This window comes from Hibiscus syriacus, unplaced genomic scaffold, assembly GCF_006381635.1.
Source record: "Hibiscus syriacus cultivar Baekdansim isolate YM2019G1 unplaced genomic scaffold, ASM638163v2 tig00110653_pilon, whole genome shotgun sequence".
Lineage (NCBI taxonomy): Eukaryota > Viridiplantae > Streptophyta > Magnoliopsida > Malvales > Malvaceae > Hibiscus > Hibiscus syriacus.
In genome coordinates, this window is record NW_024062813.1 from 118,414 (window position 1) to 138,667 (window position 20,254).

The 20,254-nt window shown below is 34.5% G+C and overlaps 1 protein-coding gene across 1 annotated transcript; it reads right to left on the minus strand.

The window, feature by feature from the left end:
* Positions 1-420: 420 nt before the first annotated feature.
* Positions 421-6,199, minus strand: LOC120137208 (homeobox-leucine zipper protein REVOLUTA-like). Its single transcript, XM_039153015.1, has 19 exons — positions 6,004-6,199; positions 5,685-5,956; positions 5,392-5,557; positions 4,886-4,965; positions 4,669-4,759; positions 4,441-4,536; positions 4,225-4,338; positions 4,047-4,130; positions 3,695-3,850; positions 3,534-3,608; positions 3,223-3,329; positions 2,904-3,087; positions 2,483-2,671; positions 2,283-2,363; positions 1,673-1,807; positions 1,227-1,561; positions 975-1,080; positions 743-892; positions 421-572 (listed from the first exon to the last, which is right to left on the minus strand). Exons 2-19 carry the CDS (start codon positions 5,915-5,917, stop codon positions 423-425), a joined length of 2,532 nt encoding a protein of 843 aa, XP_039008946.1. The 5' UTR covers positions 5,918-5,956; positions 6,004-6,199; the 3' UTR covers positions 421-422.
* Positions 6,200-20,254: the final 14,055 nt, after the last annotated feature.

Genomic DNA, 20,254 nt, shown 5'->3' on the forward strand with positions numbered 1-20,254 from the left:
CGCATTAATGTAAAACACGTATATTCTTCAATGCTAGATGGTTTGTTTGTGGTTCAAATTTGTTACTACTCTTCTGGTTACCAATTGCTGGATTCCAACTCTAGATCATATTTACGAGTACAATAGTGCTTTTTAGTCCTATGTATACATACAACCAGTGCATGAATCCTGGGGAAAATCCCAACATTGCCTGATGAAATGCAGACTTGTGGGTTAAACATGCACTAAAAAAATTTAATTAAATTAATCAAATGCAAAACCTGAACTGGGTGCCTTCCATATTACAAAAACTTTGTTTTTTCCTGTTCATTTCATTTTACTTTTTCTTCTTTTTTTCTGATTTGTTCATCATTTCCATTTTCCATGGGCAGCTAGGGGGAAAGATCGGTTTTCGGACAAAATAAATTCCAGTGAAATGTATTTCACACAAAAGACCAGTTAACAAACGAGAAGGCCAGGCAATGGACAGTGGTCTCATCAGCTTCGAGGACTTTCCAGGCAAAAGCTTGTTCATATGAAACATGGCGTCCCATTGTTGACATGCAGATTCCAGCCGACAAGCAAGCAAATCCCTGTTATCAAAGTTGAAATCTTTAGGCCAATCATATATTTACTAGACAAATTACAGCATCCCTTTTATTAGCTCAGCCAAATATTTAACTCGGGTCAACTACTGTGAGAAGTTAATATCAATCTCCGAAATGAAACAATGCCAGTTTAACAGCAAGAGGTTAGGACTCACCTGCTGCATTAACTTGGCAAAATCAGAGCACAATGCCTTGCGTCCAGACTCATCAAACAATTTGTCCAAAGTGATGTCTTGTAGAGCCACTAGAGTTGTCTCGAGCATGTCGAGCCCAGCTTGATTTGCAAATATGAAAACCGGTTGTGACTGCAAAACAAAACAGAATAAGATTACTCGGTTTGAACAACTTTTATTATTCTAGAGTTCTTCAACTGAGATTTGATTATACCTTCAACGAACAACACAATATTGCATCCCGATGTTGCCAGATATTCTTCAATATCGAGTCACCTCCAAGTGATTCAGACCTCAACAACTCCATCCCTAAATAGTAACTGAGTAAAAACAAATGAAAACGACACATCAGCAACTAGCCGGGAAAAGGATGAATGAGCTAATTCGGTAAACCAACATCACTTATAGTTTCCAGTGAAGCATGTTAGCAAAAGCTACAATACACACAAACAATAAAGCAACTCACCTGTAGCTCCGGCAAATCCATTGAGCCAGTGTAAGTGCTTCTGGAGAGCCTGGAGATAGCTTTGGTCCAACAGCTGGGTTCAATCCAGCTGGAGATATGGCCATGGCAACCCTCTGGACAGAAGAAATGACACTATGGACATATTGACGTGCCATGTTTGCAACGTTTTCCTGAAGATTGCTTTCAAATGGAAACTGGAAGGCAATTGTCAACACTGATCTTGTGCTCTGACAAGACGGAGCATCTCCTGCAGCATGATTTATTGCCGGTCCTACTTCGAGACTAGAAGCCAGATCCAAAGTCCGATTTGCAATGAATGAATCCTGTGGATCAGACTGAATAATAACACCATCAGTATCTTGTTTTGTCTTAAAGACCGACGAAAAGCTGAATAATGTTGATGGAAAAAACTGTGAAAAGTTCAGGTGAAAGACGGGAAACTTAACTGGTTTTGAATCCAAAGGAATAACACGGAATCCTGAAGGTAGCAAGGGAGCATCATCTGGAAACATCTCATCAATTGGGCCAAAGACGAGCTCCGAACAGGCTCCCACAGCATTCTCATCAATTCCACTACATACCTGCAAAGATGGTAATATGAATAAAGTAAATATATCAGCAAACATCTGGGACACATTCAGGACATCATATAGAACGGCAAATATGAAGGCAATTCAAATAAACCGAAATTATGATATATCATTAGCTGGAAGAACATAAATCTAGTTCTATAAATCAGACTCTCCCACAAAAGGTTGATCCATAAAAAGGCATTTTAAATGTTGCAATTACAATATCAATGAGAATTAATCAAAGTAATTAATCGGGATGCAATTTATAATACAAATCGAAGATGTTAAAAGAAAGAACAAGATGTTTAACTACTTTTTACTGCAAATGCAGTTCCAAGCGGTTACAAGTAATAGAAACGAATTGGTTTCAACTTTCATATTAAACATGTTGAAAAATCAGTAAAATGGAAGTGTCAGGTATTATATTTCCGATTTAACATGAAAATGGACACCAACATTCAACAAGGCATCATCAGAAAATCACCTGCAATAGATGAATGTCCCTTGACGCGAAGGCATCTTCTTGCACAAAAGACTGGCCTTCAAGTCTTATAACTTCAAGTATCTGATAAATGATAAATGCAGCATGAGCAAAGCTTCTTGGACAGATGCGAATCGATGACACTTTCAGTTGAAAACAAGAGAATAGAACAGAGGAACTGTATGACCACATAGAAGACATACCTCCTCATGTTCAACGGTGTGTCCAAGTGGCATGATGATCTGACTCCCCGTAAACCTTGTAGGTCTCATTCCAGGATAAGCATTTGTTCCAGCCTTCAACGACGCAGCACAATAAGCATCGACATTGAAATCAGCCCACTCCGAGCGATGCTCCCTCAGGAAACGTACAAGCACAGCTGGACCAACATTCTGAAAAAACAATAATGGTAGTAATAAGGTACATAGTCCCATAATTTCGAAGTCAAAGACATGGTATGGAGAAGGCTTAAACTTGCGTGCGGAAACAAAGTTTATCTTTTCAACTAAAACTTAACTGCCAGTTGCAATGAAAAAAGAAATGGTATAAGTGATATCGAATATGGAAACTTTCTCATAGAATAAGAAAACAGTTTTCCATTTTTAGGGGTTTTCTAGAACTTACTTGAATCAACATGGATGCCTTTGCACACAGAACACCCCCAAGGAACGAAAAAACAGTGGCAGGATGAGAAGTCCTGCCAAAGCTCTTGCTTGAATTGATTGTAATTATCACATCCTCAGTTCCATCACAATTTAGTATTGACCATCCATCATCGCTGAATCCATTTATTGCATCATTGAAGCCTCTACAAGTATATAAACACACACATACCAACTAAATTATGGGGCATAACACACAAACACGGATGCTGCACAATTCTTTTGCGCATTCGAACTCACAATCCAAACTAACAAGGATTTAAAATAGTCCTTTTAGCTACCTGCTTAATCTTTGGCTAAAAGTTCTTAGTACGGCTGGTTGCCGGCCGAGACTGTGAACCACCTCACCACTCGTCTCTTGAGCAATCTGCCTGATGTAGCGCAGTGCCTTTGCAGAGATCAAATAGTCAGTACCTTTAGAAATGCCTTTTGAGGCAATACAAAAGAAAATCAAAAGAAACTCTCAATGTTTGGTAATAGTCATTAGTCAGTACCCAATAGGATTCGTAAAACATGAATCAGCCATGTTAATCAATTTGTGGTGCACATTTAATTGAATTTTTTTTATCACCTTACTGAAGAATCTACTCACCGCAATTGTCATTTTCTGAGCAACTACTTTAGATGATTCATAAAGTGGGCGCAGCACCTCCGGCACACTCCATGCCTGCAATAAGGTGTTTACAGATCAGGTCTGCCACAAGAAAGGCGTCTAAATATGCCGTGAAAGTACCTACTATTAAGAAGTTGTACCTCAAGATTCAGGTGGTCGACAATATGGATAATTGACCCACCACCCTCACAAGGCCTAATTAAATAACCACTAGGAAGCACTTCAGCTCTCGCAAATTGAGCTGCAGCTGCTGCACTTGGGCCAGCACCCGAACCAGAAAGTGACCTCTCACAGACCTTGGAAAATAGAGAGGGAAAAAATTAATGAAAAGCAAAACTCCTCAAACCAAATAATCATTGAGACGGTCACATAAGCAATGGAGATGCTCAGCAAGTACCATACAATGCTATACTTCAACCTAACTTTCTTAATACCCATATTTAGTAATGCTTTATGCTATTTAAATAAATAACAAGTGCAAGATGTGCATACCACAAGACTTCCATTCTCTAAAGTTGTAGTGTATCTTAGAGTCCAAAAGTCCCTTGCAGGAGCCAGCGTAGTCGGAGCAAATGTCTAAAACAGTTCTTATTTTAGTAATTCCTCATGAAAAGAGAGTAAACATTCACTCGTATATAAATTAATATATAGTAAAATCATTCTTCTTCACCTGTGTGTATACAAGCTCAATTGTTCCGCCATTGCCAGCTGGAAACATGGTAAAAACTTCAAGGTTCCGACAGTCCCGGGACCAAGATGGACGATCTTTAAGAATCTCCACAATCTATTAAAAACAGTTTAATTGTGTTGCTCAGACTTCAGATCAAATAAGTATCATACAATAACAAAATGTCTAAATTATTTATAATGACATCGGAATCCATACCTTTATAGGTTCTAAACTTACAAGACCACAGGCTCGAGCTGCCACTCCACTACAACTTTGGGAAATGGAAAATATCCCAACCGAATCCGGACCAGGCTGACAACAGTTTTGAACAAATAGGCTCAGAGAGACTTCTGAATTTTTTAAAATAGACGAACAATACCACTAGATGCATATAAAAACTTGACGACCGGATAAAGGAAAACATCATTGGTATAAGGCACTGACCTTCATCCCAGGCATCTGGACCCAATCGACAGCAGTTCCCGTAGCCTTGGAAAGGAACTCTGCCAAGGTCTCCTCTGCAATGGAGATTAGTCTGCCAAGACCATGACAAAATACACAGAATTTATTCAAATATATATATATATAGATGCACGGTAGCACGTGCACATAGAGATAGAGAGATAAAGAACAGGTTCATTATAGTTAAAACTGAACTTACCCAGCGGGGCTATTGGCATCTCGCAGTGAATGATGAGGAGTGGTGACCAAGGAATTACCACTTGCATCAGCTGCAGGTACCTGTTAAAAATCCAAAATAAACAACAATAATGTCAAAACACATACAAAGGGACCACGGAAAATGCATAATATTTGTTTATAGAAATTGCTCAAAAACAGTTCTGTATCACAGAGTAACAGGAAATGTTTTAATTACAAGAGAAGTGTGAACATGTATATGTATATATATAGAAAAATAGAGGCAAACAACGCATAGGGAGCATAAGACACAGTAAACGCTTTAATTAGTATGCCACAAAGATCTATATATAATGTCTAGCACCAAAAGAAGGCATAAGACAAATCAAATTGCTATATCAACAGCTAAAAAAATCAACTTAAAATGCACAGTAAGGGCATGGGTTTTCGCAACAATAACCATATGGATACAATTTTGTAATGGGAATTGAAGAGAAACAACCAGAGAGAGAGACCAGAAGAAGATACATTTACAGTATGCAGTTGTTGCTTCATATACCCATTCTCACAGACCAGCTGAGACACCTGTTTTTGCAACCTATCATTCTCCTCCATCAACAGCTTGTTCATTGCTGTTAATTTTCTATTCACAGTCTGCAGACTAGAAGACTCCTTTTTTTGCTTCTCTCTGCACCTGCACACCCCAATGGCAACCCCATAAATTTTCCAACTCCAAAAGGGGGGAAAAGGGACCCCAGTTTTTTTTTTTAAACATTGTAACAACCATAATGGAAAACAAAAGTAAGATCAAGTTTGCTTACCTCCGATTCTGAAACCAAACTTTGATCTGTTTAGGTTCAATGTTAGAAAGAATGGGGCATTCCCTTATTAACTGTTGCCTGCGTAAGGAACTGGGCTTGGGGCACTCAGCATAGACTCGTTCCAAAGCTTCGACTTGCTCATCTGTGTACCTAACATACTTGCCAGCATCGAGATGTTTGTCGATGCTACTTCCACTGCTGCTCTCCCTGTGTTGGGCCACCGCCATAGCCATTCCTAGTTAAAACCAAGACTGAAAGAAACAATCTTTCTTTATATATATGAGAACTTATTAGACAAAGAAACTCGGTGGGAGAGAGTGAAAGAAAGCTGTGGGAGCTTGTTTGGGAGGATTTGGCTTCACAAATAATATCACTTTGTTTCTTAGTAAAGTACGTCTTTTTTCTGTAATATATATATATATATAACTAAAGGGAGGGAGGGAGAGAAATAATACGCTAAAATGAGGAGTTTTGATTCGAAACAGCCTCAAATAAAAGCCAAGCGGATGCTTTTTTGTGGGTTTTTCCCTTTCTTTAACTGATGGTGAACAAGCTAGTGAAATCAAAGAAGAAAAAAAGGGTTAAAATCTGCCCCAAAGATCCAACTTTCAAAAGGGGTTTGAAAGCACAAAGCCAATAAATCTTGATCTTAATGCTATGGAACAAGCAGGATATCGCTGTTGAAAGGCTCTCTCAGAAAAGAGAGCCCGGAAACAGTAGCATCGGCCAAAAGCTGGTTCTTTTTCAAGAATCAACCACAGAAACGTGAAGAAGAACTAAAATGTTAACCATATCGGAAGAAGAAGAAGAATTTAAAAAAAACAATAAAGATCTTTAACTCTTCTCAAATGATATTACAAGGAAAGATAATAAATCTTAAAAAAACACACACAAAACATAAAAGACAATTATGTGAAAAGAGGATTGAGGAGAAAGAGAAATAGAATGGAGAAAAGAAACTTGTGAAGTGAGTGATCTGAGTCTGAGCTTGAAGGAGTTGGGGGAAATCAAAAGGAATAAATGAGGGGTAGTTCTGCGGTGCGGCCTAAAAAACGGTTAATATACGGCGTGACCGGTTAAATAAGTGACCGGTTAAAATTTAGACCGGTTATGTTATATTATTTAACCGGAAATATTATAAAGTACAATAACATACTAGGTAGCGCTTATATAATGTAATAGGTAGTGCTTATATTTACCTATTTTATAAGTAAACCGGTATATTTATACCGATAGCATTGCAAATTTACCTATTACATTATATTATATTGAAAGTGTCCATACTTTTTATAAAAAGGATCGATATTTCTTTTAAAGTTATGTAATTTATGTTTCAATTTTTTTTAATAGTGTTTCATGTTTTCCACCTACAATATTAATTTAATAATTTCATTTGTACAAAAAATTATTTGATTGTTTTGATATTTTATAAAATATTATTTAAAATTTTTAATTTAATAATAATATATATCGTAACGTAAAAAATAAATCATTAGACGCCTATAATTACTAAATTAATATCTTAAAACTCACTCAAAAGATAACCTTAAATTAATGTTTTCCACAGTGAGCATTGCAAATTTACCTATTACATTATATTATATTGAAAGTGTCCATACTTTTTATAAAAAGGATCGATACTTCTTTTAAAGTTATGTAATTTATGTTTCAATTTTTTTAATAGTGTTTCATGTTTTCCACCTACAATATTGATTTAATAATTTCATTTGCACAAAAAATTATTTGATTGTTTTGATATTTTATAAAATAATATTTAGAATTTTTAATTTAATAATATATATCGTAACGAAAAAAATAAATCATTAGACGCCTATAATTACTAAATTAATATCTTAAAACTCACTCAAAGATAACCTTAAATTAATGTTTTCCACAGTGAGCATTGCAAATTTACCTATTACATTATATTATATTGAAAGTGTCCATACTTTTTATAAAAGGATCGATACTTCTTTTAAAATTATGTAATTTATGTTTCAATTTTTTAATAGTGTTTCATGTTTTCCACCTACAATATTAATTTAATAATTTCATTTGCACAAAAAATTATTTGATTGTTTTGATATTTTATAAAATAATATTTAGAATTTTTAATTTAATAATATATATCGTAACGAAAAAAATAAATCATTAGACGCCTATAATTACTAAATTAATATCTTAAAACTCACTCAAAAGATAACCTTAAATTAATGTTTTCCACAGTGAAAAAAGTATGGACACTTTTATAAAAAGGATAGACACTTTACAATATAACCACTACCTATTACATTATATAAACGATACCTATTACATTATATAAGCGCTACCTATTACATCATATGTTTACCTATTATATTGAAAGTGTTCATACTTTTTATAAAAATGATCGATACTTTTTTTAAAAGTTATGTAATTTATGTTTCAATTTTTTTAACAGTGTTTCATGTTTTCCACCTACAATATTAATTTAATAATTTCATTTACACAAAAAATTATTTGATTGTTTTGATATTTTATAAAATATTATTTAGAATTTTTAATTTAATAATAATATATCGTAACGTAAAAAATAAATCATTAGACGCTTATAATTACTAAATTAATATCTTAAAACTCACTCAAAGGATAACCTTAAGAACTTGAAGAAGCAAGAGAACAACTATCAAAGCAATCAAAAACGAGAAAATCCCAACATGATAACAACTGAACATATCATATCAATGTTCAAACTCAAGTTGTAGATTTTGATTTCCTTTTGCTTGGCATCATATGAGATTTGGATTTTGATTTCCTTTTGCTTGGCACCATATGAGCTTTGGATTTTGATGAGCATCGGAAGTATTTCAGACTTATGATTTGGGTGGTACTCAACTTATGATTTTAGTTGCTATTTGTTACATTTCTTGTATACCACCCAGATCATACGCCCGAAACGTTTCTGACGCTTTAAAGTTGACCAAAAAATAAAATGGTCGGGATTTCCCTCGCGTTTATACGTTGGAAAAAACAATGGAAATTAGGAATAATCAATGATAACATGCATATTGGCTTGGGCTAATATTTATAGTGGAGCCGAAATATATATTGAAATTCAAACTCAATTGAAATTTAAATTCAAACTCCAATTACATATGAAATGAATTTGAAATGCAGTGTTAAATTGAACATGAAAATTGCATAATTGATTCATACTGTTCAAGTAACATGCTTTATGAACCATCAAGCTAAAAGACAATATTGATTGAGTTCAAAGCTGAGTTGTGAGTTGATGGAGTTGTCACACTTGTCACATAGTTGGAATAAAGTACTCACATGCGAGATAGATTGTTTTGTTATACATAACCCATCTCAACTGAATGAAAATATACATACAATATAATCAAACCAAAACATACTTACACAACAAATTTATATATAACAATGTTCAAATAATGTACCCACAAAAACGAAATTAATCCAATGAAAAAGAGTTATTTCTAACAAAGTCCGGAACATTATTTTTCCAAATAATGTACCCATAACAATGTTCAATTAATGTACCCACAACAATGTTTAATTGATTTGTTGTTTAATTTTCAATTTGAATTATTTGATTTAATAATTTCATTTGCACAAAAAATTATTTGATTGTTTTGATATTTTATAAAATAATATTTAGAATTTTTAATTTAATAATAATATATCGTAACGTAAAAAATAAATCATTAGACGCCTATAATTACTAAATTAATATCTTAAAACTCACTCAAAACATAACCTTAAATTAATGTTTTCCACAGTGAAAAAAGTATGGACACTTTTATAAAAAGGATAGACACTTTACAATATAACCACTACCTATTACATTATATAAACGATACCTATTACATTATATAAGGGCTACCTATTACATCATATGTTTACCTATTATATTGAAAGTGTCCATACTTTTTATAAAAAGGATCGATACTTTTTTTAAAAGTTATGTAATTTATGTTTCAATTTTTTTAACAGTGTTTCATGTTTTCCACCTACAATATTAATTTAATAATTTCATTTACACAAAAAATTATTTGATTGTTTTGATATTTTATAAAATATTATTTAGAATTTAAATTTAACAACATTAACCAAAGATAATAATAAATATGTAATATATATGTTTATTGTTTTTAATTTAATAATAATATATACCGTAACGTAAAAAATAAATCATTAGACGCCTATAATTACTAAATTAATATCTTAAAACTCACTCAAAAGATGTATATACCTAAATATGTAGTTATGCACCAAATGGGGATAGGGCAATGCAGAGGGCTATCAAATCTGTTATCCCTTATGCTAAGCACAGATTATGTTCTTGGCATCTTTCTCGCAATGCACAAGCTAACATTGGTGACCCAAAGTTTACAGCAGCATTCTCAAAATGCATGGCTTCCTGGTGGACAACCAAGGAATTTGATATTCAATGGCGTTCGATTGTTTCAGAATTCAACGTCCAAAAGCATCCATGGGTGATTGAGAAGGGAAATACACGACACTTATGGGCACAAGCATATCTAACCGGTCATTTCTTTGCCAATATTCGCTCTACACAAAGGTGCGAGTCTATGAATGCTTCACTAGCTATTGCACTGAAACACAAGAAGACATATTTAGATGTTGTTCGTGCAATTGAAGATGGAATTAGTAGAATGCGTATGAACGAGTTGAAAGCGGATTACTTAAGTTCCCATACGAAGCCCTTCCAGATCACAAAACTGGTCGACCTTGAAAGCCATGTCGCTGCAATTTTTACCCGCGAATCTTTTCGTGTGTTCCAAGATGAACTTATACGGGAGACATTGTACCGGATTGAGGAAGAGATTAAGTCCTTATCAGATGAATGTCAACATTATATTTTGTCAAAGTACGCAGAAAAAAATAGGAAATTTGAAATTAGTTTTGATTCTCGTACGAAAACTCTAATTTGCTCCTGCAAAATTTGAGACCGTTGGACTTCCGTGTCGCCATCAACTTCACATTTTGAAGCAATTGGACTACACATATTTGCCCGGGACTTTGATTCAAAGTAGGTGGACTAATGATGCGAAGGCTTCTGCACCCAGCTATGTTGATTTGAATGTGTCTCTAGAAGTGATGCAAATGGCAAGGTTCGTTGCTCTACGTTCAACGTCAAGTAGGTTATGCTACATTGCATCAAAGACAGACGAGTCTTTCAAAACCGCAAGAGATGAGATGAAAAAACTAATAGAAGAATTAGAAAACTCGTTTGGTTTGAATCATTCAGTCAACCAGAGCATTGTAGTAAACAATGTTCGTGACCCTCAACGAAAACAACGCAAGCGAAAAGAAGTGCCAAAGAACAAGGTCGAGAAGAAAATTAGGCGATGTGGGTACTGCAACGGTGAGGGGCATAACAAACTAACATGTCCTCAAGTCAAGCTCAGTTTGAGTACAAGCACACAGCCTACATCAACTGATTTTTTCGAAGACGGAATGGAATGACAACGATCTCCATATAATATATCGTAAGTATCAACATGACTCCTATTGTATGTACATATAAATTTTGAATGAAGGAAGAAAAACCGCGTTACTTAAAATTACCGACACTTTTTTAAATGGTATCGACACATTTTTCTTCCAATCTGGACATAAAGTACCGACACAATATTATAAAGTGTCGATATAGGTTGTAGACCTATTCGCGCATAAAACCGGTATATTTATACCGGTTATATTACAAAATTATCTATTACATTATAAATCTGGGTTCCGATGTGTAAATGTCGATACTTTTTTAAATCGTATCGACACATTTTTCTTCCAATATGGACATAAAGTACCGACACAATATTAAAAAGTGTCGATATAGGTGTAGACCTATTCGCGCATAAAACCGGTATATTTATACCGGTTATATTATAAAATTATCTATTACATTATAATTATGGGTTCCGATGTGTAAATGTCGACACTTTTTTAAATCGTATCGACACATTTTTCTTCCAATATGGACATAAAGTACCGACACAATATTAAAAAGTGTCGATATAGGTTGTAGACCTATTCGCGCATAAAACCGGTATATTTATACCGGTTATATTACAAATTATCTATTACATTATAATTATGGGTTCCGATGTGTAAATGTCGACACTTTTTTAAATCGTATCGACACATTTTTCTTCCAATATGGACATAAAGTACCGACACAATATTAAAAAGTGTCGATATAGGTTGTAGACCTATTCGCGCATAAAACCGGTATATTTATACCGGTTATATTACAAAATTACCTATTTTATTATAATATGTTGAAAGTGTCCATACTTTTTATAAAAATGATCGATACTTTTTTTAAAGATATGTAATTTATGTTTCAATATTTTTTAAGTATGTTTCATGTTTTCCACCTACAATTAATTTAATAATTTCATTTGCAACAAAAATTAGTTGATTGTTTTGATATTTTATAAAATAATATTAAGAATTTTTAATTTAATAATAATATATACCGTAACGTAAAATAAATCATTAGACGCCTATAATTACTAAATTAATATCTTAAAACTCACTCAAAAGATAACCTTAAATTAATGTTTTCCACAGTGGAAAAAGTATAGACACTTTTATAAAAAGGATAGATACTTTACAATATATTAAAAAAGTATAGACACTCAAATGTATATACACAATATATCACACCAAAATATAAATACACAAGATGTTCAAATAATGTACCGACAAACAAAATTAATCCGATGAAAAAGGGTTGTTTCTAACGAAGTCTGGAACATTAGAGGCCTTCAACAAATTTTCCAAATACTCTCGTATGTTTCCGCCTTTTTCGGAGGACATACATAAATAATTTCAATTATCAAACTAATGAGGTGCAATTTTACTAACAATAAATTAAATTCGCATAAGCATGAATAAATTTGTGTCATACCTAGAGCTTTGTCGTTCGAATGGGAAGCAGCGTCAAAGGTATGTGGACATATGTAATTGTATTTCTATAAACACATAAGTTGTTAAAATAATCAATGTCTGAACACCTGTTCAACTGGAAAAACATATTGCATAAATGCAACTTACCGGATTATAAATCATTTTTTTCGCTGAATCATCGACCAAAAGTGTATTTAGCTCGTTAAAATCTGGACACGCGTTCCAAACATCATTGAGATCTTTACAGTAGGTAACAGAATCGTATGTTTTGCATTTTTTTTGATCATGTTCACAAACAGTCGAACATAAATATGTAGGAATCATAGACAACGAAAAGTCAGCAAACTGTAATGACATTCATCTTACCCACACGAATAGAAAATGCTCGGAAAATACAGGTAGTTTCTCAAGTACACGGTCGACGTTATGCCTGAGATTGTAATCAAGTTTGAATGTTAACATTCAAATGTATATTAACGATTTTGACTACAGTAATTCAATTGCCTCAAACATGTTCTAACCTCATCTTTGAAGACCAAAGGGCAACAACAAAATTGTCGACACAAAATTGCATAAATTCAAATAATCCTCTTCTGAGGACAACATCTACAACATGAAGAAATGAGATTAAAGTTCTACGCTTATATGTTAAAATAATGGATACAAAAGAATAGAATTAAAACCTGCCGGCAGTCTTGGGATGTAGGCAAGGACACCATTGAGATCAAAATTAAAAGTTTTCTTGAAGGCGGCGTTGCAGACACGATATACTTGTTTGGATCATCATCTTCATCATCATCATCATCATCATCGTCATCATCATCGTCATCTTCATCGTTAGCTTCATCTTCTGCGACCGCTTGGTTGTCCACATCTGTTAAAAGAAAATAAAATAAAGTTCAGAACGTGTAAATGTTAAGAAACATAGATAATGAATTACCTAACTCGTTTGATGTCGTTGACGTAATTCGTTACGCAACATGGAGACTTCACGTTGCAATGATGAAATATCGGATCGCATTCCACTCACAACGGAATCAATATGCTCCCGAAAATTGACCATGTATTCCATCACGGTCTTAATTGTGACATCCTCTGCAACTGGAGCTTCTTCCATCATTGCGTCTCCACTTGGTTGCTCTTCTTCATGGCCAACGGGGTCCATTTCCTCCCTCTCTTGATCTAATCCGACCTCCTTGACACGCTTCCAACCGAGTTTTTCAACAAAATCATATCCCGCTTTTTTAATAAATACCATGTCAATCTTGCGGGTTAATCGAACAGGGGCGTCATGCGAAAAATCAACTTCCTTCTTATTCAACAGATGGGTGATGACACATCCATATGGTAGTGTAGTTGAAATTGTTGCTCCCTTTGTGACCATATATACAATTGTATTAAATATGAGTTTTGCAATGTTTGGAGCCGTTTTGGATTTATACTTGCTATCCACCAATAATCGTGTCTCGAAGCGTTGAATGTTTTCCCCCACTAGGCCGGATATACCATGTGAGCATTTTGTGAAACACTCTCGACTCTACATCGAGGTGAATTGGGCTATTTCTAGTAACCCGTTTAATTGTAGACCAATCTACACCATTTTCATCTGAATCCCTTGTATTCGCTACACCTAAACCCTCCGCAATAGTTTCTGGAGATATATACATATCCTTCCCCATGACATGTGTATTAATTCCTATTATATTAGTCTTATTAGGCTCGTGCTGTAAGGAAGCATTGTTGTAGAATACTCTAACTAGGTTGGGATAATATCTTGGTTCTACACCAAGGAATTCAAGCCAACCCCAAGATGTAAATGTGGATTTAAAACTAAATGCATATTTATCATCAAACAAGAAACCCAGGTCAATGACACGTTCGGGACGAATCTTCCTTACTTTAAAACTCGTCTGCCATCTTTGTTTCTCCATGTCGGATCTAAAGTTCAGAGTTTCGAAGGACCTGATTTCCTCAGAAGAATCGTTTGTTACAGAAGGAGGTGGTTGAGAAGAACTGGGTTGAGAAGAGCTTTGAGAAAGACCTCGCTTCTGACGTTGACGTTTTGGAGCCATTTTGGTTGGATGCTACCCCTATTACAATGGAACACAAACACATTCAGGATAAAAACTCCAATATAGAAATCAATCAAACCCATAAAATATCGATAAATTTACCTGAATATCTGATCGTCACTTATGATAACGGTAGAAGAAAGAGGAAGATCTGCCTGCTTGCCTTTACGTTTAGGGTTTCTCGATTAAGAGTATTATATATCGTAAACGGTGGAAAACACTTGATATTTAAATTAGTATCGACACAAACTATATTAGTGTCGACACATTAGTTAGACATATTCTCTCATAAAACCGGTATAATTGTACCGGTTAGATTGAAAAATTACATATTACATTATACTTTTGGGTTCGATGATTTTGGGATCGACACTTTTTATATATGGATCGACACTTTATGGGTGCACCCTGTTTTCCATTCATTCTGGAAAAAAATATCGACACAAACTATATTAGTGTCGACACATTATTTAGACATATTCTCTCATAAAACCGGTATAATTGTACCGGTTAGATTGAAAAATTACATATTACATTATACTTTTGGGTTTGATGATTTTGGGATCGACACTTTTTATATATGGATCGACACTTTATGGGTGCACCCTGTTTTCCATTCATTCTGGAAAAAATATCGACACAAACTATATTAGTGTCGACACATTATTTAGACATATTCTCTCATAAAACCGGTATAATTGTACCGGTTAGATTGAAAAATTACATATTACATTATACTTTTGGGTTCGATGATTTTGGGATCGACACTTTTTATATGGATCGACACTTTATGGGTGCACCCTGTTTTCCATTCATTCTGGAAAAAAATATCGACACAAACTATATTAGTGTCGACACATTATTTATACATATTCTCTCATAAAACCGGTATAATTGTACCGGTTAGATTGAAAAATTACATATTACATTATACTTTTGGGTTCGATGATTTTGGGATCGACACTTTTTATATGGATCGACACTTTATGGGTGCACCCTGTTTTCCATTCATTCTGGAAAAAAATATCGACACAAACTATATTAGTGTCGACACATTATTTATACATATTCTCTCATAAAACCGGTATAATTGTACCGGTTAGATTGAAAAATTACATATTACATTATACTTTTGGGTTCGATGATTTTGGGATCGACACTTTTTATATATGGATCGACACTTTATGGGTGCACCCTGTTTTCCATTCATTCTGGGAAAAAATATCGACACAAACTATATTAGTGTCGACACATTATTTATACATATTCTCTTATAAAACCGGTATAATTGTACCGGTTAGATTGAAAAATTACATATTACATTATACTTTTGGGTTCGATGATTTTGGGATCGACACTTTTTATATATGGATCGACACTTTATGGGTGCACCCTGTTTTCCATTCATTCTGGAAAAAAAATATCGACACAAACTATATTAGTGTCGACACATTATTTAGACATATTCTCTCATAAAACCGGTATAATTGTACCGGTTAGATTGAAAAATTACATATTACATTATACTTTTGGGTTCGATGATTTTGGGATCGACACTTTTTATATATGGATCGACACTTTATGGGTGCACCCTGTTTTCCATTCATTTTGGGAAAAAAATATCGACACAAACTATATTAGTGTCGACACATTATTTAGACATATTCTCTCATAAAACCGGTATAATTGTACGGTTAGATTGAAAAATTACATATTACATTATACTTTGGGTTCGATGATTTTGGGATCGACACTTTTTTATAGATGGATCGACACTTTATGGTGCACCCTGTTGGCCATATTGTAAATTTGCCTTTTACTTCCAAGTATCAACATGACCCTTAATGTGTATAAGAAACATGTACAACAACATACTGCTAACTTTTCTCATCTCATTCATAATTATATTCACATACAAAAATATAAATCGTATACAAAATTATAAATCTTATACAAAATTAACCCTACATTTACATCATTGCATCTTTTTGTTATTCTTATGTAATATTGCAGCTTTTGTTATCTCCTGTCTTCGTTCATTTTGATTGTGGCTTACGAGATCGTTTAATACTCGCGATCGATCCCAGTCTCCAACAACCTATATTCAAATTGTCAGAACGTTAAGTATTGTCAACTACAGCATTCAATCTACGACTTTTAACAATTTTACCACAAACGATTTTTTCTATCCACTTACAAAATCACCAGTTGCCCCTGTAGAATCGATCGATTCCATCCACATCATCACATACATGCCACAATCATATCTGTTACAAAATTTGAAAACCACACATGTCAATTATGATGAATACTGCATAAATTAAGCTTTCTATTTGTGATAACATCTCATACCCATTCAATGCTTATTCTTCTTATGCTCCACAAATTTGAAATTTTTCAAGGGATACTTTCCTAGAGATCCACAGGACTCAACCCAAATGCGTTTCTTATTATAAGAATCTAATATTTAATCTGCATTAAAATAGAAGAAGTTATGCACCAAAAAATTATGCATTATAATTTACATAACGTCCTTTCATAACAAACTAACATACATACCAATCTCTTAGCATCCTTCACTCTCTGTTTAGCTGCTTCAGTTGTAAACATACTATCATATATTGTTACAACATGATCTACCATATCCAACACCAACAGATACCAATGTGAATTATGGTAGTTTATTGTGATCATGATCTGCAACAAATTTCACACCCAATTTGACAAAATTCAACATTCTATATCCGAAAACATCATTTGCAATTGGTATGGTGTCTTACCTTCTCACAGTCGGTGAATTTCACATAGTTATCCAATATGACACCCCAGAAGGTAGAAATACTCTCAACACTTTCTTTGTTGTTGGCTTCCAACGCCTGTTGCTGTAATTACGCAACAAACATTATTAATTTACCGTCTATAACACTACTTTTCAATATTTATTAATTTAACTCACCACTAAGAGGTATGGAAGGTAGCCAATCCTTCGGAGTGACTTTTGAGAATCGTAGCATATGGTCCAGGCGAGCAAATCGATAACCTAACAAAATTAATTACACAATCAGAACATATTCAATAAGTTTTAACATTTTCTACTTTCTACTTACCACACCGCCAACCCATTCCGTAGGCTTCAACGTTGCAACGTCGTATACAGTAGCGAATTGATTTCCCATTGAGATTACAGAATATTGTATGAATCATTAGGATTAATATGTTGTCATGAAATATTTAAATATCACTCACAAAACAATATATTTCACTTACCCGATTCTAACTCGCTATTCCATAAATAATCACAAATTGCAGCTTCGATGTCATCAATTCCGCTTGGAATATCCGCTTTTTCAACCTACAATTTTGCATACAAATTTTTGTCACAACAACATAATAAAAATCAAATTAAGTATTCTTTTATTAAACTTACCTTCTGCTTCTTCTTCTGGGGTGCAGGACATTCCGAATCCAAAACTGCTGCTATAACACTCTCCGGTGTATAAATGACATCGACTTCCTTCCTCCTCATTTCTTCCATCTCTTCTTCTTCCTCCTCCCTCTTTTCTTCTTCATATTTTTTCAGTTCATCGTACTTTTTTCTACATAGCTCTTCATCTCTTTTATTTCACCCTTCAATTGAGCTCCTTCATCCGAGTATTTATCAACCACCCCCTTCACCCCCGTAAGTTCACTCCTCAAATCCACAACCTCCTTCACCACTCCCTCAAATTTTTCTCCCGTCACCATCTTAATATCACCCCTTAACACCCCAACTTCTTTCACCACTTCACCCCTCAACACCTCTACTTCTTTCACCACTCCATCTATTTTTCCTTCCACTACCCCCTTATGCCTCTCGAGTGTATCTTCGACTCTCTCGAGTTTCTCTACGACTTGATCAAGTTTCTCTTCGACTCTTGATTGTCTTTGCATGATTTCAAATTGGATTTTTTTGATATCAGCCAATTCAGACATCAAAATGTCGAAGTTACTCTGTTTTGCTTCACCGTCGTCCACTCACCGTCATCCCCCAATACAACCATCCCTCCTTTCTTCTCCTCTGCCTCCACTGCCTCCTCTACATCCTTGCCAATAACCTTCAAAATTAAATTACAATATTAAGACATTGATTATATTCTTAATATTATTTAATTACATTTATTACCATTTCTTGCTTCTTCCCTCTATCCAACTTCAACTTCACCATCACTCTAACCACCTCTTCCTTCCCCCATGCACGGATGCGTGCCACTCCGGTTCTTTCATAAGCCGGCACTGCCTCACAGCCCGACCAAAAATCGAACAGTGCAACCTGCATTTATAATAAAATTTATATTTTTATATAAAAACACAAAAAGTGATTCAACTCATTTACCTCTAAGATTGCTATGCACCCTTTGAGGTATCTCTGGCTGCCCTTTTTAAAGGTGATGATTGATTCAATCAATCTCGAATGGATATATTCAGCCCAATTGAATTCACCCTTCAAGCCTTCATCGCAAATGAGCTTCATATATTCCTTGCTCGTTGACGTATCACCCGTTGGACAAAGAAATATCCCGACAAGGTACAATAGAACTCGGGCCTTCAGCTCATCCCCCCAATAAGATCCACTTTTGATATCCTCTTCAACTTCAGCATATGTCACCTTATGATTCAAACCATATTTGGAGGCAAGTGCTTTCCAGTTCTTACTCCTACAGACTTCTATAACACTTTTGCCTTTGTTTTGTACCCCCAATACGGCTGCAGCAGTTGATACCCCCAGAGGGAATGAATAATCACCATACTTAGCCATACATTGACTAACGTCAAATTGTGCCATCAAGGATCGACACAATTCCCTCCGAATAGGTCGATCCCTTACTCCGATCAACGATCCAAAACCTATTTCTCCCAGCACATTCAACTGACCCTTCTCCTTAAGGTGTTTAATTAATAAATTCACCCTTTTAATGCTGCATCTTGTCGACACTTCCTACATTTTTTAACAATATATAATGTTATAGTTCTTATATATTTGTATCAACGTATTTACAAGTTTAATGAATACCTTATTTTCATGTGCTTTCCTCCGTTCTTTGTATTCTTACTATCATTCCTTGACTGTGTGATGTAAGGTTCCTTTTCAGCATCACTCATTGAATTCCATTTGGACCTCACATCTTTTTTCACCTAATATTAAACATAAACGTTTCTTAATCAATACATTAACACTAAATACTAATACTACTCAATGTCAATTTCATTTTACATACCGAACCGCTCTGTGTGCCATCTCCCTTCATCCTTTTGCATTCGGCCATACTGTTAACATTTAAAATTTGTAATCAATTTAAAGTTTATCGATACTTTAATCCAATTACCATTTCAACAATAATAACAAAAAGACATTGATACTTACTAGAAGTACATATATCCACCCTTTGGTTGCTTTCGAGTCTCGTCCTCAATTTCAAAGTCATCTGCTCCACCAACAATTTTCCAACCCATTGACTCCATTTTTCCTTCATATATCAGTTTACGCAAATCAAATTATTTTGTTACATACACTTTTCAATA

What these genes read in the sequence shown, in the direction of transcription:
- LOC120137208 (XM_039153015.1), bottom strand. Translation starts at nt 5,917, where the DNA reads ATGGCTATGGCGGTGGCCCAACACAGGGAGAGCAGCAGTGGAAGTAGC. An exon ending in TAAGTTTAGAACCTATAAAG is followed by an intron (nt 4,339 to 4,440) that starts GTATGGATTCCG and finishes TGTTTTTAATAG; the next exon opens with ATTGTGGAGATTCTTAAAGA. An exon ending in AGGCATCCATGTTGATTCAA is followed by an intron (nt 2,672 to 2,903) that starts GTAAGTTCTAGA and finishes TTGTTTTTTCAG; the next exon opens with AATGTTGGTCCAGCTGTGCT.